Source organism: Panicum hallii, chromosome 3 (genome assembly GCF_002211085.1).
Source record: "Panicum hallii strain FIL2 chromosome 3, PHallii_v3.1, whole genome shotgun sequence".
Classification (NCBI taxonomy): domain Eukaryota; kingdom Viridiplantae; phylum Streptophyta; class Magnoliopsida; order Poales; family Poaceae; genus Panicum; species Panicum hallii.
Window position 1 is genome coordinate 11,774,021 of NC_038044.1, and position 22,897 is coordinate 11,796,917.

The window sequence follows — 22,897 nt, forward strand, 5'->3', positions numbered from 1 at the left end:
TTTGCAGCTTGCACCCTGTCTCACAAACTAGTTGCAGAAGCGTCGACCTCTCCACTAGTCTACTGTATGGCTATATGCAAGCACAGAAGGAAATTTTACCTGCTCACTTTTAGGTTTTAAACTCTATTTTTTTAAAAAAAATAAGACACAGGTTGTACAAATATTTTTATAGCCGAAGTTGGCTATATGCAGCTTGTTGGCTTACTGAATTGTTGAGTTTGACAGTACTCCACCGAATACTGTCTTGAAAGAAGTCAATCCAAACGACCAAAAATCTCTCCTCTCCAAAATAAAGTACAAATCACACTGGTTTGCAAGAAAACGAAGCTGTCCCCGACGTCTCCCCCTAAACAAAAACACCCGCGTACTGTTTGCCTTGGACTCAAAGCAAAGTCAAGGACCGTATCGTCAGGAACTGGAAACTCAGGGGGGGCAGGGCGCAAAACAAAAACCTCCTCCGCCGGCTCCCATATATTCTTCCCGAGCTCGCTTCAATTCCCCGTTCCGAGCAGGCAGCAGAGTACGTCGCCTCCCACGTCTCTTTCTTTACCCAGTTTTCCCTACCAAAACCCGGGCTTTACCTGCCAAAACCAAACCCCCCACGAAGGCAGAACCGACGGCAGCGCGGCCAATGGCCATCGAGGCGGACGCGGTGGCGGTGGCGAGGGCGGTTTCGATCTCGGAGACGGCGCCCATGTCCCCGGCCGCCGAGGCGCGCGGCGGGTGGCTGAAGAAGCTCATCCCGCGGGACTACCTGCCCCGGAGCCGGCGCTGGAGGCTGGCCGCCCCGTCCGCCGGCGGCGCGTCCAGGCTGGCGTCGTCGCTCTCGCGCTCGCTGCGGTGGAAGCGCCTCCCGGGGCTCTCCTCCCTCAGCCTGCGCAGCGGATCGGCGTCGGCGGTGGTCGACGCGGTCGCGTTCCGCGTCATGTACGTCGTGGAGGCCGTCGTGCTGGGCCTCGCGCTCTCGTGCTTCTTCCTCTGCTGCGGCTGCCACCTCTGAGCTGTTTCTTCCCCACTTTCACCGCTACTTGGCCGGGCGTGTAACAAAAATGCCATTCTTTTTCCTGCTTCTTCTTCAGTTCTTCTATCGATGATTTTGCTGTAAATTATCTACCTACAGAAATGAGAATTTGCAAAGTCAATTGGCATATGATTAGTTTAATTTGCGTGTTGTTGGATGCTGTTATGCAAGAAATTGTGTCCTGGGAGACTGAGTTTTTCTGAAAACTAGGGACCCAATGAGTTCTCGTTTGTTTCTGCATATTGCCCTGTTGTTGTCTCCTTCCCAGAACTTTGATGCGCCCCCCCCCCCCCCCCCCCCCACACACACACCGACACTTCACATCCTCCTCTCCAAAAAAAAGCGAGGAAGCTTTGGATAATTGGTAGCTTGAGAGCACCTCTGGAGGGGATCATGGAGGAGGAGCGGAAGGTGGATCCAGCGGCCTTTGGTTTCCCGGGGCCGGTGCGCCCGGGGGCCACGCGTGTCGGGTGGATCGGCATCGGCGTCATGGGCGGCGCCATGGCTAAGCACCTCCTCGCGGCTGGGTTCGCAGTCACTGTGTACGCTCGCACGCCGGGCAAGGCGGAGAGCCTTGTCGCCGCTGGCGCGGGCCTCGCGGACTCGCCGGCGGCCGTGGCTGCTGCATCCGATGTGGTGTTCACTATGGTCGGAAACCCCGGCGACGTCCGCGCGGTGGTTCTGGACCCCACCACCGGCGCCCTCGCCGGCCTCCGCCCCGGCGGCGTGCTGATCGACTGCACGAGCTCCTCTCCTTCCCTGGCGCGCGAGATCGCCGCGGCCGCAAGCTCGGCAGGCTGCTACGCCGTCGACGCGCCAGTCTCGGGGGGCGACGTCGGCGCCCGAGACGGCACGCTGGCCATCTTCGCCGGGGGCGACGAGGCCGTGGTCGCCTGGCTCGCCCCGCTCTTCGCCCACCTCGGCAAGGCGACCCACATGGGCGCGCCCGGCAGCGGCCAGAGCAGCAAGATCGCCAACCAGATCGCGGTGGCCGGCGCGGTGGTGGGCCTGGGCGAGTCCGTGGCCTTCGCCAACGCCGCGGGTCTCGATGCGTCGCTGTTCCTCGACGCGGTGTCCAAGGGCGCGGCGGGCTCGCGCATCATGGACATCTTCGGCGACCGCGTGCTGCGCCGCGAGTTCGAGTACGGGGGCAGCGTTCGGTACATCGTCAAGGACCTCGGCATGGCGCTGGAGGTCGGTGACGGTCAGGAGGAGGCGAATGTGCTGCCCGGAGCCGCGCTGTACCACCAGATGTTCTCGGCGATGGTGGCCAACGGCGACGGCGACCTGAGCTTGCAGGCACTGATCACCGTCGTTGAGCGCCTGAACGGCATTGGCAAGTAAGGCAGGCTGCAGGCAAGATGTTCGCCGGAATGCCGCACTGGATTTGAAAACTTCTGTATTTTTTTTTCTGAATAAAATTTGGGGCCATGGGTTTAAGGAGCTTGTGTCAACGCTTCATGACCTATGTCCGTGACTCGGTATGTATTAAGCATGACTTGCTGATTTGTGGTTGTCATTTCGCTCCTGCTTGTTGATATCAGACATCCAACGTGTCAAATATACCACCAAAGCAACTACCTCACCTGAAAACCTCTGCACAGGAAAGACTGAAACCAACGTGATTATCTGACGGCTGAGGACTAGTTTGCAAGGACCGTAAACACCAGGGGCTTCTCGCTGAACCTTGTAATAAGATATTTGAGGTGTCAGAGAGATTTTTGCACCGTCGAAGCCATAAACACCCGGCCATTTCTGTGTAGGGTCATCTTATCTCTTTCTCCTTCCCTCCCAAAAATCTTCAGCAAAGGGTCAGCAGGAGAGGAGCAGCTGAGCAAGAATGGCAGCGCCGGGCTCACTAGGCCTTCTCCATGCCCCGTTCTTCACCGCTGCCAAGTGCCAGCCGGTGGCGAGCCGAGCAGGGGCGCGGCGAGCACCACGACCACTGTTCGCCGTGCGCGCATCGGCTGCTGACGGCGCCAACAAGGACGCCGTCCTCAGGGCCTTCCGCGAGAACAGAGCTCTCAAGGTTTATCTTTCTCTGCGCCTCCTTCACCTTATCAATCTTTTGATGTCAACGTTTACGCTCCATTTGGAACACGAGTTTCAACTGTTTTCCAGTAAAATATTTATGAAATGCGTGCGTTCCAAACATGACATTAGGATGCAGCAAGTTTCACATGTTACTTTCAGTGCATTAGAACTCTGTATATGTACTGCCGTCTTCAGAATGGACAGTTGAAGCATCAGGCCACCGAAATTTTTACGGTTGGATGCGTTTCCGTACTGAATGCTGATAGTCACCGTCTTATGCAGATCATCTCTGGGCTACAAAACTTCGACAGGAGCAGTGTTGCATCTGTTGTCACAGCTGCAGATAAGGTGTTGATGATGCATCTATCTTTCAATGTTTATTATTTTGTTCTTGCAGACTTCTTTGAGACTAAATATGTGAAAAATGAGGATGGTCTGGTTCCTTGCAAAGACAATATGAAAATGGCATCAAAACTTGCAAGCAATCATAAAACGTACTCATGTTATGTTGTCTATTTGTGTCTTCTAGAGCTATGAATAATCTAAGATCATGTCGCTGATGATTTTTCAACAAAAAAGTCAAATTACACGGCAGGTCACTGTCCAGGATTCAATGTTCTGGATTGAGTACTCATTATCCTTCATCCAGTATGTTAATTAGTATATCTATGGAGAAGTCATGATCAAAACAAGTTAGCAGGGTCATCAACCTCCTCTCTTCAAATACAGTCAACATCTATGTGTACCAGGAAGCAACCTAAATTAGCTATAATTTTCCAAGACATGTGAGCTTTGTTAAGAAAAACAAGAAAGCAACTAATGCCATTTAAAATTTTCTTAGTGATGTGAACCTTCTCTAGGAAAAGTAGGAATTGCACTATAATTTGGCAGGAGTCTGTGGAGAGGGCCTCTTTCATTTTGTAGTTTCAAACCAAAAATTGTTTACTTATCATACTTTGGACCAGCAAACCTATATTATACTCAACTTTAAGTATATGAAAAGTGTGACACGTACTATTATATTCATGATCATGTCATATTTTGGACTGACAATTACTCATCAGCTATAATAACAAGTTTGATGTAACTTTGTTAATGGTTGCAGGGAGGTGCCACCCATGTTGACATAGCATGTGATGAGGACCTAGTAAAGCTTGCTCTGGATCTTACCACCCTTCCGGTAAGCTATCCTTTCACAGGGTGAATGGAATTTGTCAATGTAATTTCCATTAAGGTTTTACTGCAGAGTTGGTTATGGTAAGTGCATTCTGGATATTGCATACTGCAGATCTGTGTCTCATCAGTAGATCCTTCAGCGTTCCATTCTGCAGTACAAGCTGGAGCTAAAATGGTCAGGCTTTAAACTTGGGATGAGCCCTACACACAAATATATATATATATAAAAGAAAGGCAAAAAAATATTTTCCTCAGTAAAAACCTTCTTTCTTGCAGGTTGAGATTGGAAACTATGATTCCTTTTATGAGATGGGCATCGAGTTCTCTTCTGAGCAGGTATTCACTGACCTTCTTATTCAGAGCTGCTAAATTTGCTAATTGTGCATCTCTTTCTGCAACATAATTCACAAGTGGAATATCAAAAGAAACTCACACTGTAATTGATTTCAGATACTGAAGCTGACAAGGGAAACCAGGAAGATGCTTCCAGGCATTACCTTATCAGTAACAGTTCCTCACACACTGAGCCTGCCAGATCAGGTATATGTTCATCAACAATCACTACATTTAGACACAAAGTCTTCTGAAATGAAAATAACTGGCACATGCTTTCAACTGGCTAATTTCGATGCATATTTGCAGATGAGACTTGCAGAGCTACTCGAAGAGGAAGGCGCTGATATCATCCAAACTGAAGGCGGAAAATGTTCTAGCCCTACAAACCCTGGAGTGCTGGGATTAATTGAAAAGGTATGGCAAACCTCGACTAAAAAATGAGCATATTGTATCAAGCTGTTTCTCCATTATACCGGATTTACGAAACTGAGTTACAATTGGCAGGCAACACCAACACTTGCTGCAGCGTACTCCATCTCCAGGGCTATCAGCATTCCAGTGATGTGCTCGTCAGGGTTAAGCTCGGTGACAGCACCAATGGCAGTAACTGCAGGAGCTGCTGGAGTGGTATGCACTAATGTATACCTGAAGTTTCTCTTTTAGGAAAAACCAGCAATGTGACTTTGACAGTAGCCGATCGTTGTTCTTCTGATTGCAGGGAGTCGGTTCTGCTGTTAACAAACTGAATGACGTTGTGGCGATGATCGCTGAGGTGAGAAGCATCGCACAAGCGATGGGTCTGGATTCAAGAAACGTGTCTGACAACTTGAGAACAGTTCATCACTAGTGGCTAGGAGTCAATCTTTTGCCTTTTCTGCTCGAACTTGAACAGTCAATAAGAAAGCAGAGGATGCAGCAGCTCTGCATTTTCTCTCTTCAGCCTTTTGCCGTGGCTCTGGGTGAAAGCACTGTTAAGCTCTTAAGGATCCACTAAACATGGATTAGCTCGGTAATTAGGGAAACAAGATTGCATTTGCGATTGATCTAGATAGAAATCGAGAGAGAGAGAGAATGCCGTACCCCCTGTTGAAGTCCCGGCCTCAATGTTGTTGGCCATGGCTTGAGGAAGTCGAGCCGGAGTCGGGGCGAGGATGAGCGAGCGGAGGCGATGCCGTGCAGTGGCGGCAGCACTTGGTGCAGAGGCGGCGGCGGAGCTCGGCGTAGAGGCGACGGTGGCACTTCCCGTCGCTTCAGCGCCTCCCCTTGGATCGGGTCGCTAGGGTTTTATGTGGGGATTAGGCATAGCGGCGAACCTCGTTGCACGTGCCCCGGCCCCCACCTCTCTATTTATTTTGGCACTGCGCGACGGGGGCCCACCCGCCATTGGGTTGGCGGTGCGCCCCCGATCGGGGCGCGTAACAGACTCCGGATCGGTCGTTAGACCGATCCGGGGTTTGAGATCAAATTAACATTCTCCCCTTTGATCTCAACTTACTTACTCACTTCTTACGTCCGATTTCATTCAGATCAGTGCATCGAGCATGCCTCATCTCAACAGTTATTACCGCTGGATTAACAGCCACAACACACTTTTCTGTTTGAAAAAGAACCGTACTTTTGGGCCCTTACTGTCCAGGAATCATAAGCTTTCCCGTAAACCCATGCCGGCTAAGTGTTCTCTGAACACATTGGGCGGTAAGCCTTTTGTGAGCGGATCCACTAACATTTTCTTTGTGCTCAAATACTCAAGACTGATTGTATGATCCTGGATTTGCTCTTTAACAACATAAAACTTTATGTCGATGTGTTTGGCAGCTCCACTCGACTTGTTGTTGTGAGCGTAAAATACTGCAGGCTCATTGTCGCAGTACATCTTTAGTGGTTTTTCTATGCTGTCAACCACTCTTAATCCGGGTATAAATTTCTTTAGCCATTTAACCTGCCCCGATGCCTCGTAACAAGCTATAAATTCTGCATACATCGTAGATGACGCAGTAACTGTCTGTTTGGAGCTTTTCCACGATATAGCTCCACCTGCGAGAGTGAACACATGACCTGACGTGGATTTTCTGTCATCCTTATCTCCCGCAAAGTCTGAGTCTGAATAACCCTCTATTACTAGAGATTCAGATCTCTTGTATGTTAGCTCGAGGTCTTTCGTTCCTTGCACATAACGCAAGACTTTCTTAACCATTTTCCAGTGTTCTATCCCTGGATTGCTTTGGAATCTGCCAAGTATCCCGGTGACAAAAGCTAAGTCAGGACGCGTACATACTTGAGCATACTGTAGGCTTCCGACAGCTGAAGCATATGGTACCGCTTTCATCTGATCGATTTCGTACTGATTTCTGGGACACTGAAATTTCCCATAACTATCGCCCTTGACTATAGGAGCAGGTGTTGGCTTACTCGAATGCATACCGTACTTCTTTAGTACCTTTTCTAGGTATGCTTTCTGCGATAATCCTAAAACCCCCTTGTTTCTGTCTCGGTGAATCTCAATTCCTAAAACGAATGAGGTATCACCTAAATCTTTCATGTCGAACTTTGAGGACAAGAATTTCTTTATCTCTAATAGCAGATCAATATCGCTGCTGGCAAGCAGAATATCATCCACATATAGAATAAGGAAAACGAATTTTCCATTCTTAAATTTTGCATAAATGCAGTTGTCCTCCTCATTTTCTTTGAAACCAAACTTTCTTACGGTTTCATCGAATTTTAAATACCACTGTCTGGAGGCTTGCTTTAATCCATAAATGGATTTCTTTAGACGACATCCCATCTTTTCTTTTCCTTCCACGACAAAACCTTTCGGCTGTGCCATGTAAACGTTCTCATAAAGATCCCCGTTGAGGAACGCCGTCTTTACATCCATCTGATGTAATTCTAAATTATAATGTGCCACTAACGCCATTATAATCCTGAAGGAATCCTTGCATGAAACAGGAGAAAATGTTTCATTATAGTCTATCCCTTCTCTTTGCGTGAAACCTTTCGCCACAAGTCGCGCTTTATATCTCTCTATATTCCCTTTGGAGTCACATTTTGTCTTGTAGACCCATTTGCAGCCTACTGTTTTGGCTCCTTTAGGAATTTCTTTTAGATCCCAAACATCGTTGGTACTCATCGATTTCATTTCGTCTTTCGTGGCTTCCAACCACTCAGACGAATGAACGCTTCTCATGGCTTCTTCAAATGAAGTGGGGTCACCCTCCATCTGAATTTCCTCGCTATTATAGATTTGATAATCACTCGAAATAGCGGGCTTTCTTGTTCTTTGAGATCTTCTCGGTGCCTCAGCTATCGGCACTTCTTCCACTTGGGGCTGCTGTTGCTCCCCCTGATGTGCGGCTATCGGTTCTGTCGGATCCTGAAGGACAGGTTCCTGGTTCTGACTAGTCGCCGCAGCTGGAGGACTAACAGCAGGTGCTGGCACCGTAGGTGACACAGCAACTGGTGAAAAACTAGCAACAGGTGCTGACACCGTAGGTGAAGCAGCAACAGGCAACACGAAAAATGGATCTTGGATCATCGGAGTAGGTACGAAAACCCGCTTCTCCTCAAGATCAATCTTCCGAGCTACCGTGCTCCCCCTTATCATCTGATCCTCCAAAAAGACAGCGTGTCTCGTTTCTACGAACTTTGTATATCCGTTAGGACAGTAGAAACGATAACCCTTCGACTTTTCTGGATAGCCAATAAAATGGCAACTTACTGTCTTAGGGTCTAACTTTCCGATATTTGGATTAAATACTTTCGCCTCAGCTGGACAGCCCCACACATGTAAATAGTTTAGTGTAGATTTTCTCCCTGTCCACAACTCATACGGTGTTTTAGGCACCGACTTACTCGGTACGCGATTAAGAATATGAATAGCGGTTTTTAACGCCTCCATCCACAAATTAATCGGTAATGTGGAGTAGCTTATCATACTTCTCACCATGTCCATTAGGGTACGGTTACGTCTTTCAGCGACTCCATTTTGCTGAGGCTCGCCCGGTGTAGAGTACTGGGCTACTATTCTATTTTCCTGTAGAAACCTTGCAAAAGGTCCAGGAACTTGGCCATACGGGGTATGACGACCGTAGTACTCACCTCCACGGTCAGATCTTACTATTTTTATTTTAAGATTTTGCTAATTTTCTACTTCAGCCTTAAAAATCTTAAATTTATCTAACGCTTCTGATCTTTCTTTGATTGGATAAATATATCCATAACGCGAATAGTCATCCGTAAACGTTATGAACGAATCATAACCGTCCACGGACTTTATGGGAAATGGACCACAGATATCTGTGTGCACTATCTCCAAAACCCCTGAACTGCGTTTGACTCCTTTCTTTATTTTCTTAACATACTTTCCTTTAACGCAATCGATGCAATATTCTTCATTTGAAAAATCTAACGGATGGAGAATATTTTCTTTAATTAATCTCTCAATTCTCCCCCTCGAAATATGGCCTAAACGACAGTGCCATAATTTCGCTGAATTTTCGTTGTCGCATCGTTTGCGCTTATGACTTGCGTCGTTAGACGTGCGTTCAATACTCGTTGTATTGCTAACAGAATTTACAGTCTCATGCATAGGCAACATATAAAGTTTGTCTTGTCGGATGGCAAGACCAACACACTGACTTCCAAATAAAATCTCACATTGTTCTTTGCCAAAGTGGCACTTATAACCATCATCTGCCAAGTATGATACTGAAATTAAATTTCTAGACAAAGAGGGTACATAAAGAACATTATGTAACTGGAGTTTAAAGCCATTCTCTAATTCTAGCGTGAGTTGGCAAACTGTTTCAACGTCGGCTCTAACTCCATTGGCGACTTTCAGCCATCTATCCCCTCTTTGTAGCATCGTCTTTGTACTTATACCCTGCAAAGAATTAGCAACATGAACAGTTGCACCTGAATCAATCCACCAAGTAGATTTAGAATAACTTACGTACAGGGTCTCATCGATAAATGTGATAACATCCTCACCTTTCTTAATTAAATGCCGTAGAAAATCTGGGCAATCTTTCTTGTAGTGTCCCGTCTTGTGACACCACATGCATTGATCTTTTTCAATATGTGGTTGATCTTTCTTTCCACCCTTGCCTGGGTGAGTCGAAGAAGAAGAAGAAGCGGAACCTCGTTTGAACTGAGGTTTCACTTGTGGCCTCGTATATTTATCTGAAGAGTTGTTTCTTTTGTTATGCCTAACATAGTTGAGCGTGTCACCATGCGAGGCTTTGAGTCTTTCCTCTTCTTGCACACACATCGCAATGAGCTTCTCTAAGTCCCATGTCTCTGGGCTGATGTTGTAGTTAACAACAAAAGTCTCAAACTCTTTTGGCAGAGAAGCCAGAACCAAATGAACAATAAAAGTATGAGGAAGCTCCATGTCCATAGGTTTGAGCTTAGATGCCATATTGCTCATTTTTAGTATGTGCTCTCTCACACCACCGCCAGTGTACTTATCATTAACTAACCTCTGAATCAGAGTTTGTGCATACGCTTTTGAGGAGCCAACAAATTGACTCTCAACTTTCTTTAAGTACTCGACTGCGGTGGCGCAATCTGGGATTGCTCCCCTGATACTATCTATGATGGAACTTTTGATGACCATCAAACACTTTCTGTTGGAAGAGATCCATTTTGCTTTCTCAAGATCAAACTTCATTTGAACACTTGCATGTTCTCTCTGACGGGCTTGCCAAGCGGCAGAGGTCTCTTCCGGGTCCCTCACCGGTTCCTCAGGACAAACGGGAAACGGTGAGGTGATTGCGAAATCGATATCTGACAGTGCGAGAGCCACTTCTAGCTTCTGTGCCCATATCCCGTAGTTGGAACCATCCAACGGCGGTATAGCATTAATGAAGGTCATTACATTAGATCCTGAAATTTAAATCAAGAAAGGTGAGAACTGCTTTTATGAAACAATAATTGCATATCTCAATTTAACGTTGGTCAATATTTAAGATATACAATTAACTAGCTGCATTAATTCTAAAACACCGTTGGGCAGAATTAGAGCAAATGCATGGAAACTAACTTAAAAATTATAATACTGCTATTATCAACGTTGGTCAGAAAATAACAATATTATAACTGAAGAAAAAACTGAAAACTGACTCCTTTAACTATAATATCTCGTTGGGTCTAAAATAATTAAAGGATATAACTTAATTAAATTTGCAGCGGAAAAATAAATAGGGCTAACTTTCAGAAACATTCTTACTTACTATCTCTCCATAGAAAAATTCACGTTGGTGAAATTTAAAATGGAGATCAAATCATACATGAAGTGCTTGAAAAAGGGTTTCTGAAAAAAAAATGAATCTCACTGTTCATCAAAACCCAAAACCGGCCAAAAGTGGGCCCAAAAGCAGCGCGAAACGGCCCGGCCTAACGCTCAACCGCGCGCGCGGGGGGGCTCACCCGCGCACCAGGCCGCAACCTGGGCCTGGGCCGGGAAAGTCGTCCCCCGCCTGGGCTGTAGGTGGCCCGCTCGCCCGCGACCGCTCTGTGGCCGTCGGATCAGATCCGACGGTCACGCGGGGTTTCCGGTGGATCAAAACCCACCCCCGGCGCGCGCGTCGCCCTAACCCTAGGGCATTTCCCTCCTGCTCCCCGCAGCCGCTCCTCCCTCCTCCTCTTTCCTCCGCGCGACGGCGGCCGAAGGTGTGGCGCCGCCGCGGGCCTCCTCGCCGGCGAGTGCGCTCGCCTGGATTGGAGCGCACCGCCGTCGAGCGGGCTCGGGGTGGCTAGCTGGCCCACGCATCACGGCGCGGTGGAGATCCTCGAGCTCGGGATGGCTCGGGATGCTTCGGTTCATTCGAGGTCGGTGGAGCGCCGGAGCTCCTGGGCCCCGGCGGCGCTGGCCCGTGGAGCAGGTAGCTCCCGGTGTCAAGGTAGGAATCGTCCTCCTTCTTCTTTCTTGCTTGATTGGGGATGGATCTAGGCTTAGGGTTAGGGTGAGCAGGCTAGGGTTTGAATCGGGCTGCAAGGTGGCTTTCACCCGAGGGGTTTGAGTCTTGCTTTTGCTCCTTCCCTTGCAATTTCTTTCGGATTAATTGGAAATCCCCTCCTTCTAATTGCTTTCCTTCTCTCTTACCCGAGACTAACCACGATTAGTGAGGCTAATCTGATACCATTGTTAAGCTCTTAAGGATCCACTAAACATGGATTAGCTCGGTAATTAGGGAAACAAGATTGCATTTGCGATTGATCTAGATAGAAATCGAGAGAGAGAGAGAATGCCGTACCCCCTGTTGAAGTCCCGGCCTCAATGTTGTTGGCCATGGCTTGAGGAAATCGAGCCGGAGTCGGGGCGAGGATGAGCGAGCGGAGGCGATGCCGTGCAGTGGCGGCAGCACTTGGTGCAAAGGCGGCGGCGGAGCTCGGCGTAGAGGCGACGGTGGCACTTCCCGTCGCTTCAGCGCCTCCCCTTGGATCGGATCGCTAGGGTTTTAGGTGGGGATTAGGCACGGCGGCGAACCTCGTTGCACGTGCCCCGGCCCCCACCTCTCTATTTATTTTGGCACTGCGCGACGGGGGCCTACCCACCATTGGGTTGGCGGTGCGCCCCCGATCGGGGCGCGTAACAGACTCCGGATCGGTCGTTAGACCGATCCGGGGTTTGAGATCAAACTAACAAGCACAATAGTAGAAGCGCTGCCTTTGTGCCTTGATCAATAGAAGTTGTAAAGACCTCAATGCATGTGCCTCTGGATCGCTGCAAGTAGTATTTTTGAACTCGCAAAAAACTTAAGGCAGGTGCTGGCTTTGTTGGGGACATCGTTTGTGCCATGAAAATGAGCTCGTGCTCTTGCAAATTTGACTCTATTTTATGTTCCGTGGAGGAAAACCGTCTTAAAGGCATATATTTAGGATAATGCTTCAAACTGCTTCCTCTTATCCTAAACATTACACAGGGGGGGTGATTATTATATCAGTTTCTTTTCATTTTATTTGCGATAAAAAGGTTTCTTAGCCTAGGATGCTTTCAGTAAGAAAGGGAAGGATGCAGCAGTTCAGCTTCAGCATCTCCCTTCCGCTGGCTCGCTTTTGCCGTGGCAGTGACTAACGCAAAAGCAGAAATGTGGAATCGCTGCCTTGATCGATGACTGTTGCAAGACCATCATGTTTCACGTGCCTGTTGGCAAGGTGACAGGCTCGAGTTCTGCGCGTTGCGGTGGGGACCATAGTCTAATTCCTGCCGGTGCCGGGGGCCGGGCCACATGATGCCAGCGGCGACGGAGAGGACTGGTGCGCCGAGTCGTCGCGAGGGAACGGGTTTCCTCTTTCGTTTACCGCAGAATCCTTCCCACCGCCGGGAATCGCCATTGCCGGGCAGCTAGTGCTTCCCCGGATTGGATGGTAACGAATCGCGCGCCTCCGTTCCTTGCTGCAGCGGAGCGGAGAGCTTTGATAGATCGAGTGGGACGGAGATCGAGATTCAGCGGGAACGGAAGGCGAGACGGACATCGGCGGCGGCCGACGGCCGACGCAGGAGCAGCGGAACGAGGGGCCGCAGGTAACAAGCAATGACCCAAATCTCTAACCGGGGGTTCTTTTGCAAATATCCGGATCCAAAATAGGGGTGTATTTGAAAATATTCGGATCGCGATTAAATAATCGCGATCCAAACTGGGTACCTATTTGTCAATACCCGGATAACGATAGGGGATGCTTCCCCAAATTTCACGGGCCGGCGACATGGCCACATGGGCACATGGCTGCCGGCGATGGTCCGCGGCTACGCCCCGCCCGTCACACCCTGCCGCCGTCATGCGTCCAGAGGTCGCCCTCAATCACCCCCGCGCGAGAGGAGGCTGTGGCTCGAGACGATAAGGCTGCGAGGGTCTGAGGGGACCATGCCGTCGCGGACGCGGTGGCGGCGCCGCGAGCCAGATCCTTCACGGAGCCGGAGTACAGGCGTCCGGCGACGGAGAGGCCTCGCTCCCTGACTTTGCCATGGGAGGAACGGGGCCGAGAACGGTGTCTTGCCAGCTGTTCCGTGTCAGCACTGGAGCATGGGCCGCCGCCATCGTTCAGCTGCCACCACTCGGCTGTTACCTACGGACCCCAAGGAACTGTAAGATGCATGGAGCTTATATATATTTCTCGAGCTAACGTACGTGCACCGTGACATTGCCTGTTTCGTTTCCCCCGTCTGAAGCACACACCAAGCACTCTCTGCAGGCAACAATGACCACCGCCCCAAAAAATAAAAAAAATCAAAAGGTGTCACTAGTTTACCGCAGCCGAATGCCACTGATGATTCCTCTCTTTATCACGATCTTCTCTCGCGGCCTCCTCTTCTGCGCTTCCTTCTCAACCGGTCCGCACGCCGCCGGCGCCTTTGCTGGTGGCTCGCATTTTCGTGGGGCATCTCATCTTTTTTTTTTCCCCTTTTGGAGAGGATCGTGGCGTGGGGCAGGGCATCTGCGCGACTGCGCAATGCCATTTATGCTTTGTGCAAACCTTGCGTCTTTTAAGTTTTAAAAAATCTTTCTGGAGCAACCGGATTATGGTACATCACTACTAGGAGGAATGCAAGGTATATTTTTTTTGGATTATTGGACCGATAAAAAATTTGATAAAATAAATTAGAATAATATTGTGTGTAACTAATTTTGAAGGAGAAATGAACTAGAATGACATGCTATTATTTGGTTGATTCATAAAACATCAGATACCTACATGTATCTATAATATATAGCTCTCACGGTGACGGCAACGTCTACGACTCCGTGGCCCAATGGATAAGGCGCTGGTCTACGGAACCAGAGATTCTGGGTTCGATCCCCAGCGGAGTCGCTTATTCTTGTCATTTCTTTTGAACTTCCTATTTTTCACTGAGAGGTCATTCCGAAGTCGTGCTGAATATAAAAACAGAGAGTTATGGAGTAAAATAATTCTTCTCCAAAATTATTTTTCAATTTCCTACTTTTCACTGAGCCCGTATTGCAGCTTTGAGAGCTATGTTTCTGCTCGTTATTGGAGTCCCCAACTCATACTGAACAGAAAATAGAGTTCTGGGGCATCATCAATTTGTCATTCATAACATTCTCAACCCCTCATCCGAAGTTGAGGGCATGATCTACCTTTCCTTCTCTTCCAACATGAAGGACTAGTTTGGAAACTCAAATCCCCTTGGGATCCCCTGACTTTTCCAAGGGTGAGCAATCCATGGGGATGCCATTTGAATAAGACAGTTAGTTCTCGATGGGAGGTTTTCCTTCCCTGGGTTTAGCTCATCCTTGCTTCCAAATTAGGCCGAAAAGGAAATTTTGAAACTCCAAGTCTCTAGTACATCAGCACCAAATGATGCGAAATTTATTCAAAAACCAACAGATGGTTTATGCATGCCGAATGACAAAGTGCATCAGCTGCACGCCGAATATAAAGCTAAGTCATGAGATCTTTTATCGGCGTTTATTCCCGGTTGCAATTTCCCATGCTTGCAGAACATGATTCACGATTTCCTCCACACCCACTCCGTGTTTCACCTGCACGCGGTAGAAAGATGCCTTCATCCATGGTTTCAGTAAAGAATTTAAGTGTATTAACATGTAAACCATGTTGCTTGCAACTAGCATGAGCTCATGTGACGAACAAAAAATAAATAAAGATGTGCACAGCTTGATCCTGAACCTGTGCAAACACAAAAGGCCCTCCTTCCCGCATGCGAAGCGCATCTCGTTCCATTACAGCCAGATCAGCTCCAACAGCCGGTGCAAGGTCTGTCTTATTTATTACCTAAGTTTAGAATGACCAAAACCGATTAAAAAATTAGGAATAAATGCCAAGCAGGTAAATGTCAAAAGTCCAAACAAGTTCAGGTAGTTATAGATGAAGTTGGCGAAATACAGTACGACGCACCAAAAGATCAGCTTGGGTTATCCCAGGACCACCTTTTCTTGGTATCTTGTCCCCACCGGAGACATCAATTATGTAGATTATGTAGTCTGCTAATTCTCTGCTAAAGTTAGCAGCCAAGTTATCTGCATGAGAAATGCACGAATGGCGCCCTTTAATGCTTGATTATGGAGTTGTGTAAAAACATGGATATTACCCAGAACTCAGGATACACATTATTATTCCGAAGCAGAGGGGTGCTTGAGATATTCAATTAACATGATGCTCCCAAAATATACAGCAGACTAGGCATGCAAAAATTTCTTTTTTGCAAGGACTTGAAAGGAGCATTCTCTGTATTCACTTTAAAACATGAGGTCAAGTTCACATGATAACATTTCACAAGCATTAGACAGGCAACATGATCTCAGTAGGATGAATAGGCTGGTTTACACAAATATATGCATGGCAACAGAAACAGCCTATTTAGTTTGGATCCAGAAAATAAAATACCTCCTCCAGATTCACAGAGTAGCAGATCAGCTTTGTACAAGTTCGATAGCTCCTCCAGGGGGCCAAGATTTATACTGATGTCTTCACGTATAGCTGCATGAGGGCAGCCTCCAGTTTCCACTGCGCGTATGCGCTCTTCTGGGAGTGCTCCATGCTTGATTAAGAATTCCCCATCTTCTTTTGTGAAAATATCATTTGTGACCTGGATATGAAGAGAACAGATAAAAAAGGACCAAATGCGTGATTCAAGCTGCATGGTGGAGATTCTATGCTTTAGAAAATATCTCAAGAAGGCGAAATGCTTGTATTTCTATATCAGCACGTAGGTAAATCATCGAATAAGACAAGAAAAACATGCTTTAGTTTAAGTTGAATTATCAGAAATCAGATAAATAAGACCTCTTTTAACAAGCGAAAAGTCTGAAGATCAGAAGCAGGGACAAAAATGAAGCAGTAGATTATAGATGAATGTCTCGAAATTATATGACTGGTCAAGCAAAAATCTTACGTAGCATTACATTTTCAATTTGGTCAGGAAAACTAGATAATTTCTGTAAAAGAACCAGAGGGCAGAGTGATGTCACATACCGCCGCAAGACTATATTTGTCACGTAGAAATCTGCATAGTGCTAACATCAGGGCAGTTTTCCTGAATAAGGAAAAATGTTCATAGAAGCATTAAGAACCATAAAACTGTAAAATGTAGCTGTTCAATGCATATGCAACAACGAAATTTATTGGATTTCAGCAGTAAAAATTATTCTGGAGCATGTGCCTACATGCTGTGTTCCAACCTAATTACACCAACTCACCACTCCACATTTCAGGATGGAACTTCAGGAACAAGGTCAATGAATAATCAGAGATGTACAGGAAACGAGGCATCTATACTGAAAAAAATTGGAGAAAATCCATTTGGAAATGACCAGTAAGCACACCGAGAAGCACAAATGAATTTATATTTCCGCGTCAATGGCATGCATTCAGTGTGTAAGTAACACTCCTAACTCAATTAGAGCCATAAAAAATACTATGCATCTACATTAGATAAAGGTGAACACCAGCAAGCGCCTTATCAACAGAGATCCCAAAGATGTCGAAACTCCTCCATACCAAACAAACCTAAATCCCAGATGAAGCTGAAATTTGCAGCGGTGCAAAGGAGGAATTTGGGATTACAAAGCAACCTCGACACGAATGTAGAGGAGATGCGTTTCTCTCCATCACAGCCTCCAAATAACCGCACCGAATTATGTGATCCAGGCTACCAGCAATCGGGAGGAGCAATTGATAGTAGTAGGACATAATCGAGCTTACCCCGTGCCGACGGGGCCGCCAATGCCGACGGTGAAGGCGCGGTCGGTGAAGGTGCGGGAGGCGAGCGGCGGCGCGCGCTTGGTGAAGTCGCCCGGGGAGTAGATGGGCTCGTGGGAGTGCGGCGCGAGGCCGTCGTGGGAGTGCCACACGCGACCGTCCTCCCCGACCCACGATCCCCCCGCTGCATGGCCATCGCCGTCCCTGAAAGCGCAGCAAAACCGAACCGAGCATGCGTTAGGTCAGATGTGCAGAAAACGAGAACGCGGCGGGGCGGCGCAAGAGGAATGAGGACACACGCGCACGCACCCGTGGGAGTGATTGTGGTCGTGAGAGTGGTGGTGGTGGTGATCGTGAGACGCCATGGATAGGAGCTTGGAGGTGGAATTGGGAGGTAGGCTAGAGGTATCGGATAAGGAGGCGGAGCGCAGATTCTGTGATGAGCTCAAGTAGAAGTCAGAAGATGCTCGTTGACTTTGGGGATTCTCGTTGGGATTCTCAAGAGAGAGGGGAGCTTGTTCGGAAGAAGTGGGCCGAATTAGGTCAATTGGAGGGATGTTGGAAGAAACGGGCCGTCGTGCTGGCAGAATGAGCCGGCCCCGGGCCCCGTGGCTGCGGTTGTGTGACTTCAGAGAGATGGGCCGTTGCGGCGGAGAGTGTGTCAGTGTGACATGTACTAGAACCTTTGGATTTATTTGATCAGATGAAGCAAGGTCTAAAACTAAATGATGTCACCTTCCTTCACAGCATAGGCTTGTTGGCTGCTTTTAAGTCATGTAAGGGTTTGGTTGAGGAAGACCCCGGTTACTTTTTCAAATATTCTATTGGGTATTTGGGTGCGCAATTAATCCAATCTTACTATTATCCTGTGGATATTTAAAAGTCTCCATATAAAACCATCTAGAATCCTCGGTGGATATTTAAAAAAATAGAAAAATTCTAAAAATTATCATAAAAAATAGAAATATCTGGCAATCAATCCAACAACTCTAATCATAATAGCCATTGAATCTGTTATTTTTTCAAATAAATTACTTACCTCTACCATTATAAAAATAGGCTACCCATACGTCGGATTTGTACTCCGGCGAATCCACGTGGGGTATGCTCAGGTAGTAGATTTATAGATGAGGGAGATCGCAGAACCATGATGGTAACGCAAAGACGCAAGGGTTTTGACAGGTTTGGACCGCTTGGAGCGTAACACCCTACGTCCTGTGTTCGATGTTGTATTGACTGGTTTAGGGGTACCCCTACCCCTACTTATATACTCCGAAGGATAGTGTTTACATGGCAAGTTCCCTAGTTGGTTACTGTATAAAAGATACTGTCGGTGTTTTACCGGCTGCCCACCGAGGGGTATACCCGAGGTGGTAAGTTTACGTGAGGAGACGCCGAGATTAGGAACTCGAAGGTGCAAGGAACACAAAACTTAGACAGGTTCGGGCCGCGAGGCGCATAACACCCTACGTCCTGTGTGGTGGTTTGTATTGCCTTGGGTGTAGAATGATCTTAATGATCTTGTTTTGAGAGGGTCCCTGTCCCCCTTATATATCCGGAAGGCCAGGGTTACAAGGATCCTAACCAACACCAGTCAAGGAATCGTACCAGAACATATCTCGAGTAGATTCCTTCTGTATCGGCTATCTTCATCTCCTACTTAAATGGGATAAATAAGAGATAAACGAGATGAATAAGAGATAAGACGGACTTAATCTCTTAAACCTCTTTAAACTACGTTATATACACAGTCCCGTGGCTCCGGGCCTGACAAGCTGAAGCGTCCCCCCATTAGGGAAGACTTAAAAGTGTTGCTTTATCAGTCCTAAGAGGCTGATAACACTTTTATTACATCAGATGGTACATCACCGTACAACTCTACGTGGTAATGGGCAGTGAAGCGCCACTATCGCGAGGATTACAACTAGAACCCACACTACTATACTAGCTACGAAAAGAGGATCATCAGAGTCTTGCGCCATGCGGAACTCCAACGGTGGCCTTATCCACAGGCAAGACTGGGTGCAGGACGAAACCCTACTCGTTGTCTTCAGGGACGTAGTCTGGGTCTTCCACTGTAAAAGTAAGAATGGGGTGAGTACAAACGTACTCAGCAAGTCCAATCACACCCACGGAGGGGGTATAACAGAATTAAATGCACAGGATAATCCAAGGATGATGTTAGGGTTTATTTGCAGAAAAACTCGGTTGCATGCAAGGGTTTGTTTAAAACATTTTCAAAACAAGCTTTCAAGTACCAAAGAGTATACGATGTTGATCCACGCAGGATCCAAGTTTTAAACCGCTACCGGACTCCCCGTCCGCCGTAGCTCACGGCACAACTGCCGGACATTTTCCAAACCACTCACACCAGACCAACCATTCCCAGAGAGAAACACTAGTTATGTGACCACACCATAACTTGCCCAATACCGTGGGCACGGCTATTCGAATAGATTTTTAACTCTGCAGAGGTGTGCAACTTTACCCACAGGTGGGGTACCACAGCACGAACACCTTAGTGCCGGTGCAGATCCCATCAAAGCCATTACCCACCTTAGCTAGGCCTGACTAGCCACTACGGGATCCATCAAGGGGTCATTCGGCCTATCTTTGAGGTTTAACCGGGGCATAAGTCACACAGAGCTTATCCCTTCTCCTTGTTCACCCGTTGCTCTCAGCTCTCCTGATGGCTATCAGACTAACTAGTGGGGTTAGGCCAAGCCGTTGCCCATACAACGGTCAAGTGGTTTGCACGACAGGAAGCTAGGTGAGACGACACATCAACTCGGTCCTTAGGGGGGACAAGATGGATATCTCCCCTCCTCGCTCAACCACACAGGTACGAGCACACCAACGGCAATTCACACAGAAATGCCATCCATCCCGTCCGACTCGTTTCTCAAATCCACATTTTACCCCTTTCCTACACACACGCATTTTCTTTATAAAATCAGGTGATCAAGGTATGGTTGTCACAACAAGGGTGGCTATCCTACCATGGTTACGGCACGCAAAACCATGCAATTTTATAAAACAGGCCATCGGGTTGTGTTTATAAAAACTAGGACAAAAACATGCATCAAAGGGCGGAATTGAACTTGCCATCGTCAAACCCTTGCGGGAGGTCCTGATCGAAGCACTGCCCCTCGGGTTCGGGGTCGCAGAACTGGTCCTCGGTTGCTTGGTCGCAGTCGGGAACTCCTTCGTTCACTCCGTGTCCTACGACGCAAACAAACAGGCACGCAATCAAGCGAGAGAACTAAAAGCTTTTATCGTTGAGCTTGAATCGGAAATAATTTAGTTACGGAGGTAGGGGTAATATTTTTGGGTGGTTTCTTAATGGCATGGCTAGAACTATACTAGAAAGGGCGTGGTAAAGTTTCGGGTCGATCGGAGGTCGTTTCGCACATAAAATGACGAGTTAAAGATGGTTTCAGGGGTCCAGGGGCTCATTTGTAGACTTCCTGGAAAGGACAGGGCTTATTTGCAAATTCTAGAAGTATTAGGGTGCAGCAAAAATAAGTGTGGGGGCCTATTTGGAAATAAGTTTATATAGTGGAGGGACTTGGTTTGAAAGAAAATGCAAAAAGGGACTTTTCTGCAAAAGAGCACGAGGGTGGAAGGGCTCTTAACCAAATAGGAAAGAAGGGGGGGGGGTTAAGGGCGAAATCACCCCTTCTTCTTCCTCCTGCCGCAGGAAATAGAGGAGGGGGAAAGGGGGCTCGGCGCCGGCCCAATCCCGGCGGCCGAGGCCCGGGGCGGCTCGAGCGCGTGGGGGAAAAGGGAGAGGGGGAAGAGGGGGTTCGATTCCCGCCCTCACCTCGGGCCGGGGTGGCGCGTGGAGGCCGGTCGACGGGAGGCGGTGGCGGCGGGTGGTGCGACACGGGCGGGCGGCGATGGGGGCGCGGGGAGAGGCAGGAGGCGGCGGTGGAAGCTGTGGGGGAACGAGGGGCTGCGCGAGGGCCTATTTATAGGCGGCCGAGTGGGCGGGCGAGTGGTGGCCGGCGGAGCGGCTCCGGGCGGCCATTAATGGCGCCCGGGTCGCGACGCGGCATGCAACGGGGCGCGGGCGTCAAGGCGGCGTCAAGCACGTGGGGAGGGGCCGGGTGCTGTGCGCACAGGGGGCGGCGCGGGCGGCGAGGCGGGGTGCGGCAGCGGCGGGCGGCGCGTCGCCACGGCTCGGCCGTGCGCGCGAAGCGACGGGCGGCACGGTGGGCGGCGCGGCACGCGGTGCACGCGCGTGCGCGCGCGTGGGCACGGGCAGCCGGGCACAAGGGCGGCGCTGTGCGGCACAGGACGACGGCGCGCGCGCGGCGGGGCGGGGCAGCGACGGGCGGCGCAGCACGCGCGGAAACAGAGCGCGCTCGTGCGCGCGGGGCGTGGCGCGGCGCGGGCCCAAGGCAGAGCGCGAGCGGCGGCTGGCACGGCGCGGCGCGCGGCCATGCGCGGCGCGTGCGCAGGAGGGGAGGGGCCGCGGCTCGAGGGCCAAGCAGGAGGGGCCGGCGTGGCAGAGCGGCGCTCGGAAGCAGGGGAGAGGAGGAGGGAGGAGAGGGGGAAAGGAAAAAGGAGAAAGGAAGGAAGAAAGGAAAGAAGGAAAGAAAAAGGAAAGAGAAAAGAAATAGAAGAGATAAGAGAAGAGGGAGAAAAGGGAGGGGTGTGTCGGCGCCGGTCGCGGCGGCGACCGCGGCCGGTCGGCCACGCGCGCGCAGGATTCGCGCGCCGCGCGAGAAAGGACTTGCGCCGGCGCTAATTGCGGAAAGCGATCGCGCGGTCGTCGTGACGCGGTGGCGAGGGTCGAGGCGGTGCGCGTGGGGGAGGCCGGGCATTGTGTGGCACAGGGCGGGGAACGTAACGCGCACGTGTGGCAGAGAGGGTCAGGGTTTTACGGTGAATCAGTTTTTAGTCGGAACACCCTATCGCGTAGTTTTAGGCTTGAAATTTTTTTTTCGGGGCGTTACACAAGCCCCCGAGCTCTTCGTAGCTGAGTACTACAGGCTTATCGAGTACCTTCGAAGTAGTCTTCGACTTATTTCGAAGCTCCGTCTTGAAGTCCTTCTTCGAGTACTTACTTGGCTGCATCGAAGCTATGAGGTGCTCATACCCCGAATTTTATTTTTGATATGGTGTGCGATGAAAAATCGCACTCCATATGGAGTAGCCCCTGAGCCTTAGGTTGAAACGGAGAATCAGGCTGAGGGTCGCATTAGTCTTGAATCTTCCTTACTTACTTACTTTTTCAAATAAATTCAAAAAAATAAGTAGTCGATGCCACGTATCCCGCAGCCCCCGAGCCTTGAATCCAAACCTGTCAAGTTTGGAAATAAGGATCCAAAAGTCGTGACATGCAGTGTAAAATTGTCAATATGGTAAAGAATTGAAGTGATGATACAAATGATGGAAGTTAGATCCGGAATTCGGAAAACCCCTTTTTTCGGGACAATTAACCCTGAAAAAATGGTTAAACGAAAATGTTATCTAAACAATTCACCAAATGACCTCTCAACTTCCAAATATTCCCTGAAACGACTCTTCGACTTCAAAACAGTAAAACTGTTCCCAGTCGCTGGTTATTTAACCCCGTGGTAACTCCAAGTAAAAACTGTGCTTGCAGTCTGCAATCTGCCAAGAGCTGCCAAAATCTCCAAA

The 22,897-nt window shown here is 48.8% G+C and overlaps 2 protein-coding genes, 1 non-coding gene and 1 pseudogene across 3 annotated transcripts; 3 read left to right on the top strand and 1 right to left on the bottom strand.

Annotated features, from left to right (window-relative positions):
- Positions 1-464: 464 nt before the first annotated feature.
- Positions 465-1,227, top strand: LOC112886556. The gene has a single exon (XM_025952498.1). The coding sequence runs from the start codon at positions 632-634 to the stop codon at positions 998-1,000; it is 369 nt and encodes a 122-aa protein (XP_025808283.1). The 5' UTR covers positions 465-631; the 3' UTR covers positions 1,001-1,227.
- A 98-nt stretch (positions 1,228-1,325) lies between these two features.
- Positions 1,326-12,324, top strand: LOC112886557 (annotated as a pseudogene).
- A 1,983-nt stretch (positions 12,325-14,307) lies between these two features.
- TRNAR-ACG lies at positions 14,308-14,380 on the top strand. The gene has a single exon. It is a non-coding gene; the product is annotated as a tRNA-Arg (tRNA).
- A 205-nt stretch (positions 14,381-14,585) lies between these two features.
- Positions 14,586-17,723, bottom strand: LOC112884051 (urease accessory protein G). The gene is made up of 7 exons (XM_025949364.1): positions 17,558-17,723; positions 17,252-17,452; positions 16,523-16,583; positions 15,935-16,136; positions 15,446-15,567; positions 15,218-15,322; positions 14,586-15,072 (listed from the first exon to the last, which is right to left on the bottom strand). The coding sequence occupies exons 1-7, from the start codon at positions 17,611-17,613 to the stop codon at positions 14,989-14,991; spliced, it is 831 nt and encodes a 276-aa protein (XP_025805149.1). The 5' UTR covers positions 17,614-17,723; the 3' UTR covers positions 14,586-14,988.
- Between the last annotated feature and the right edge of the window lie 5,174 nt (positions 17,724-22,897).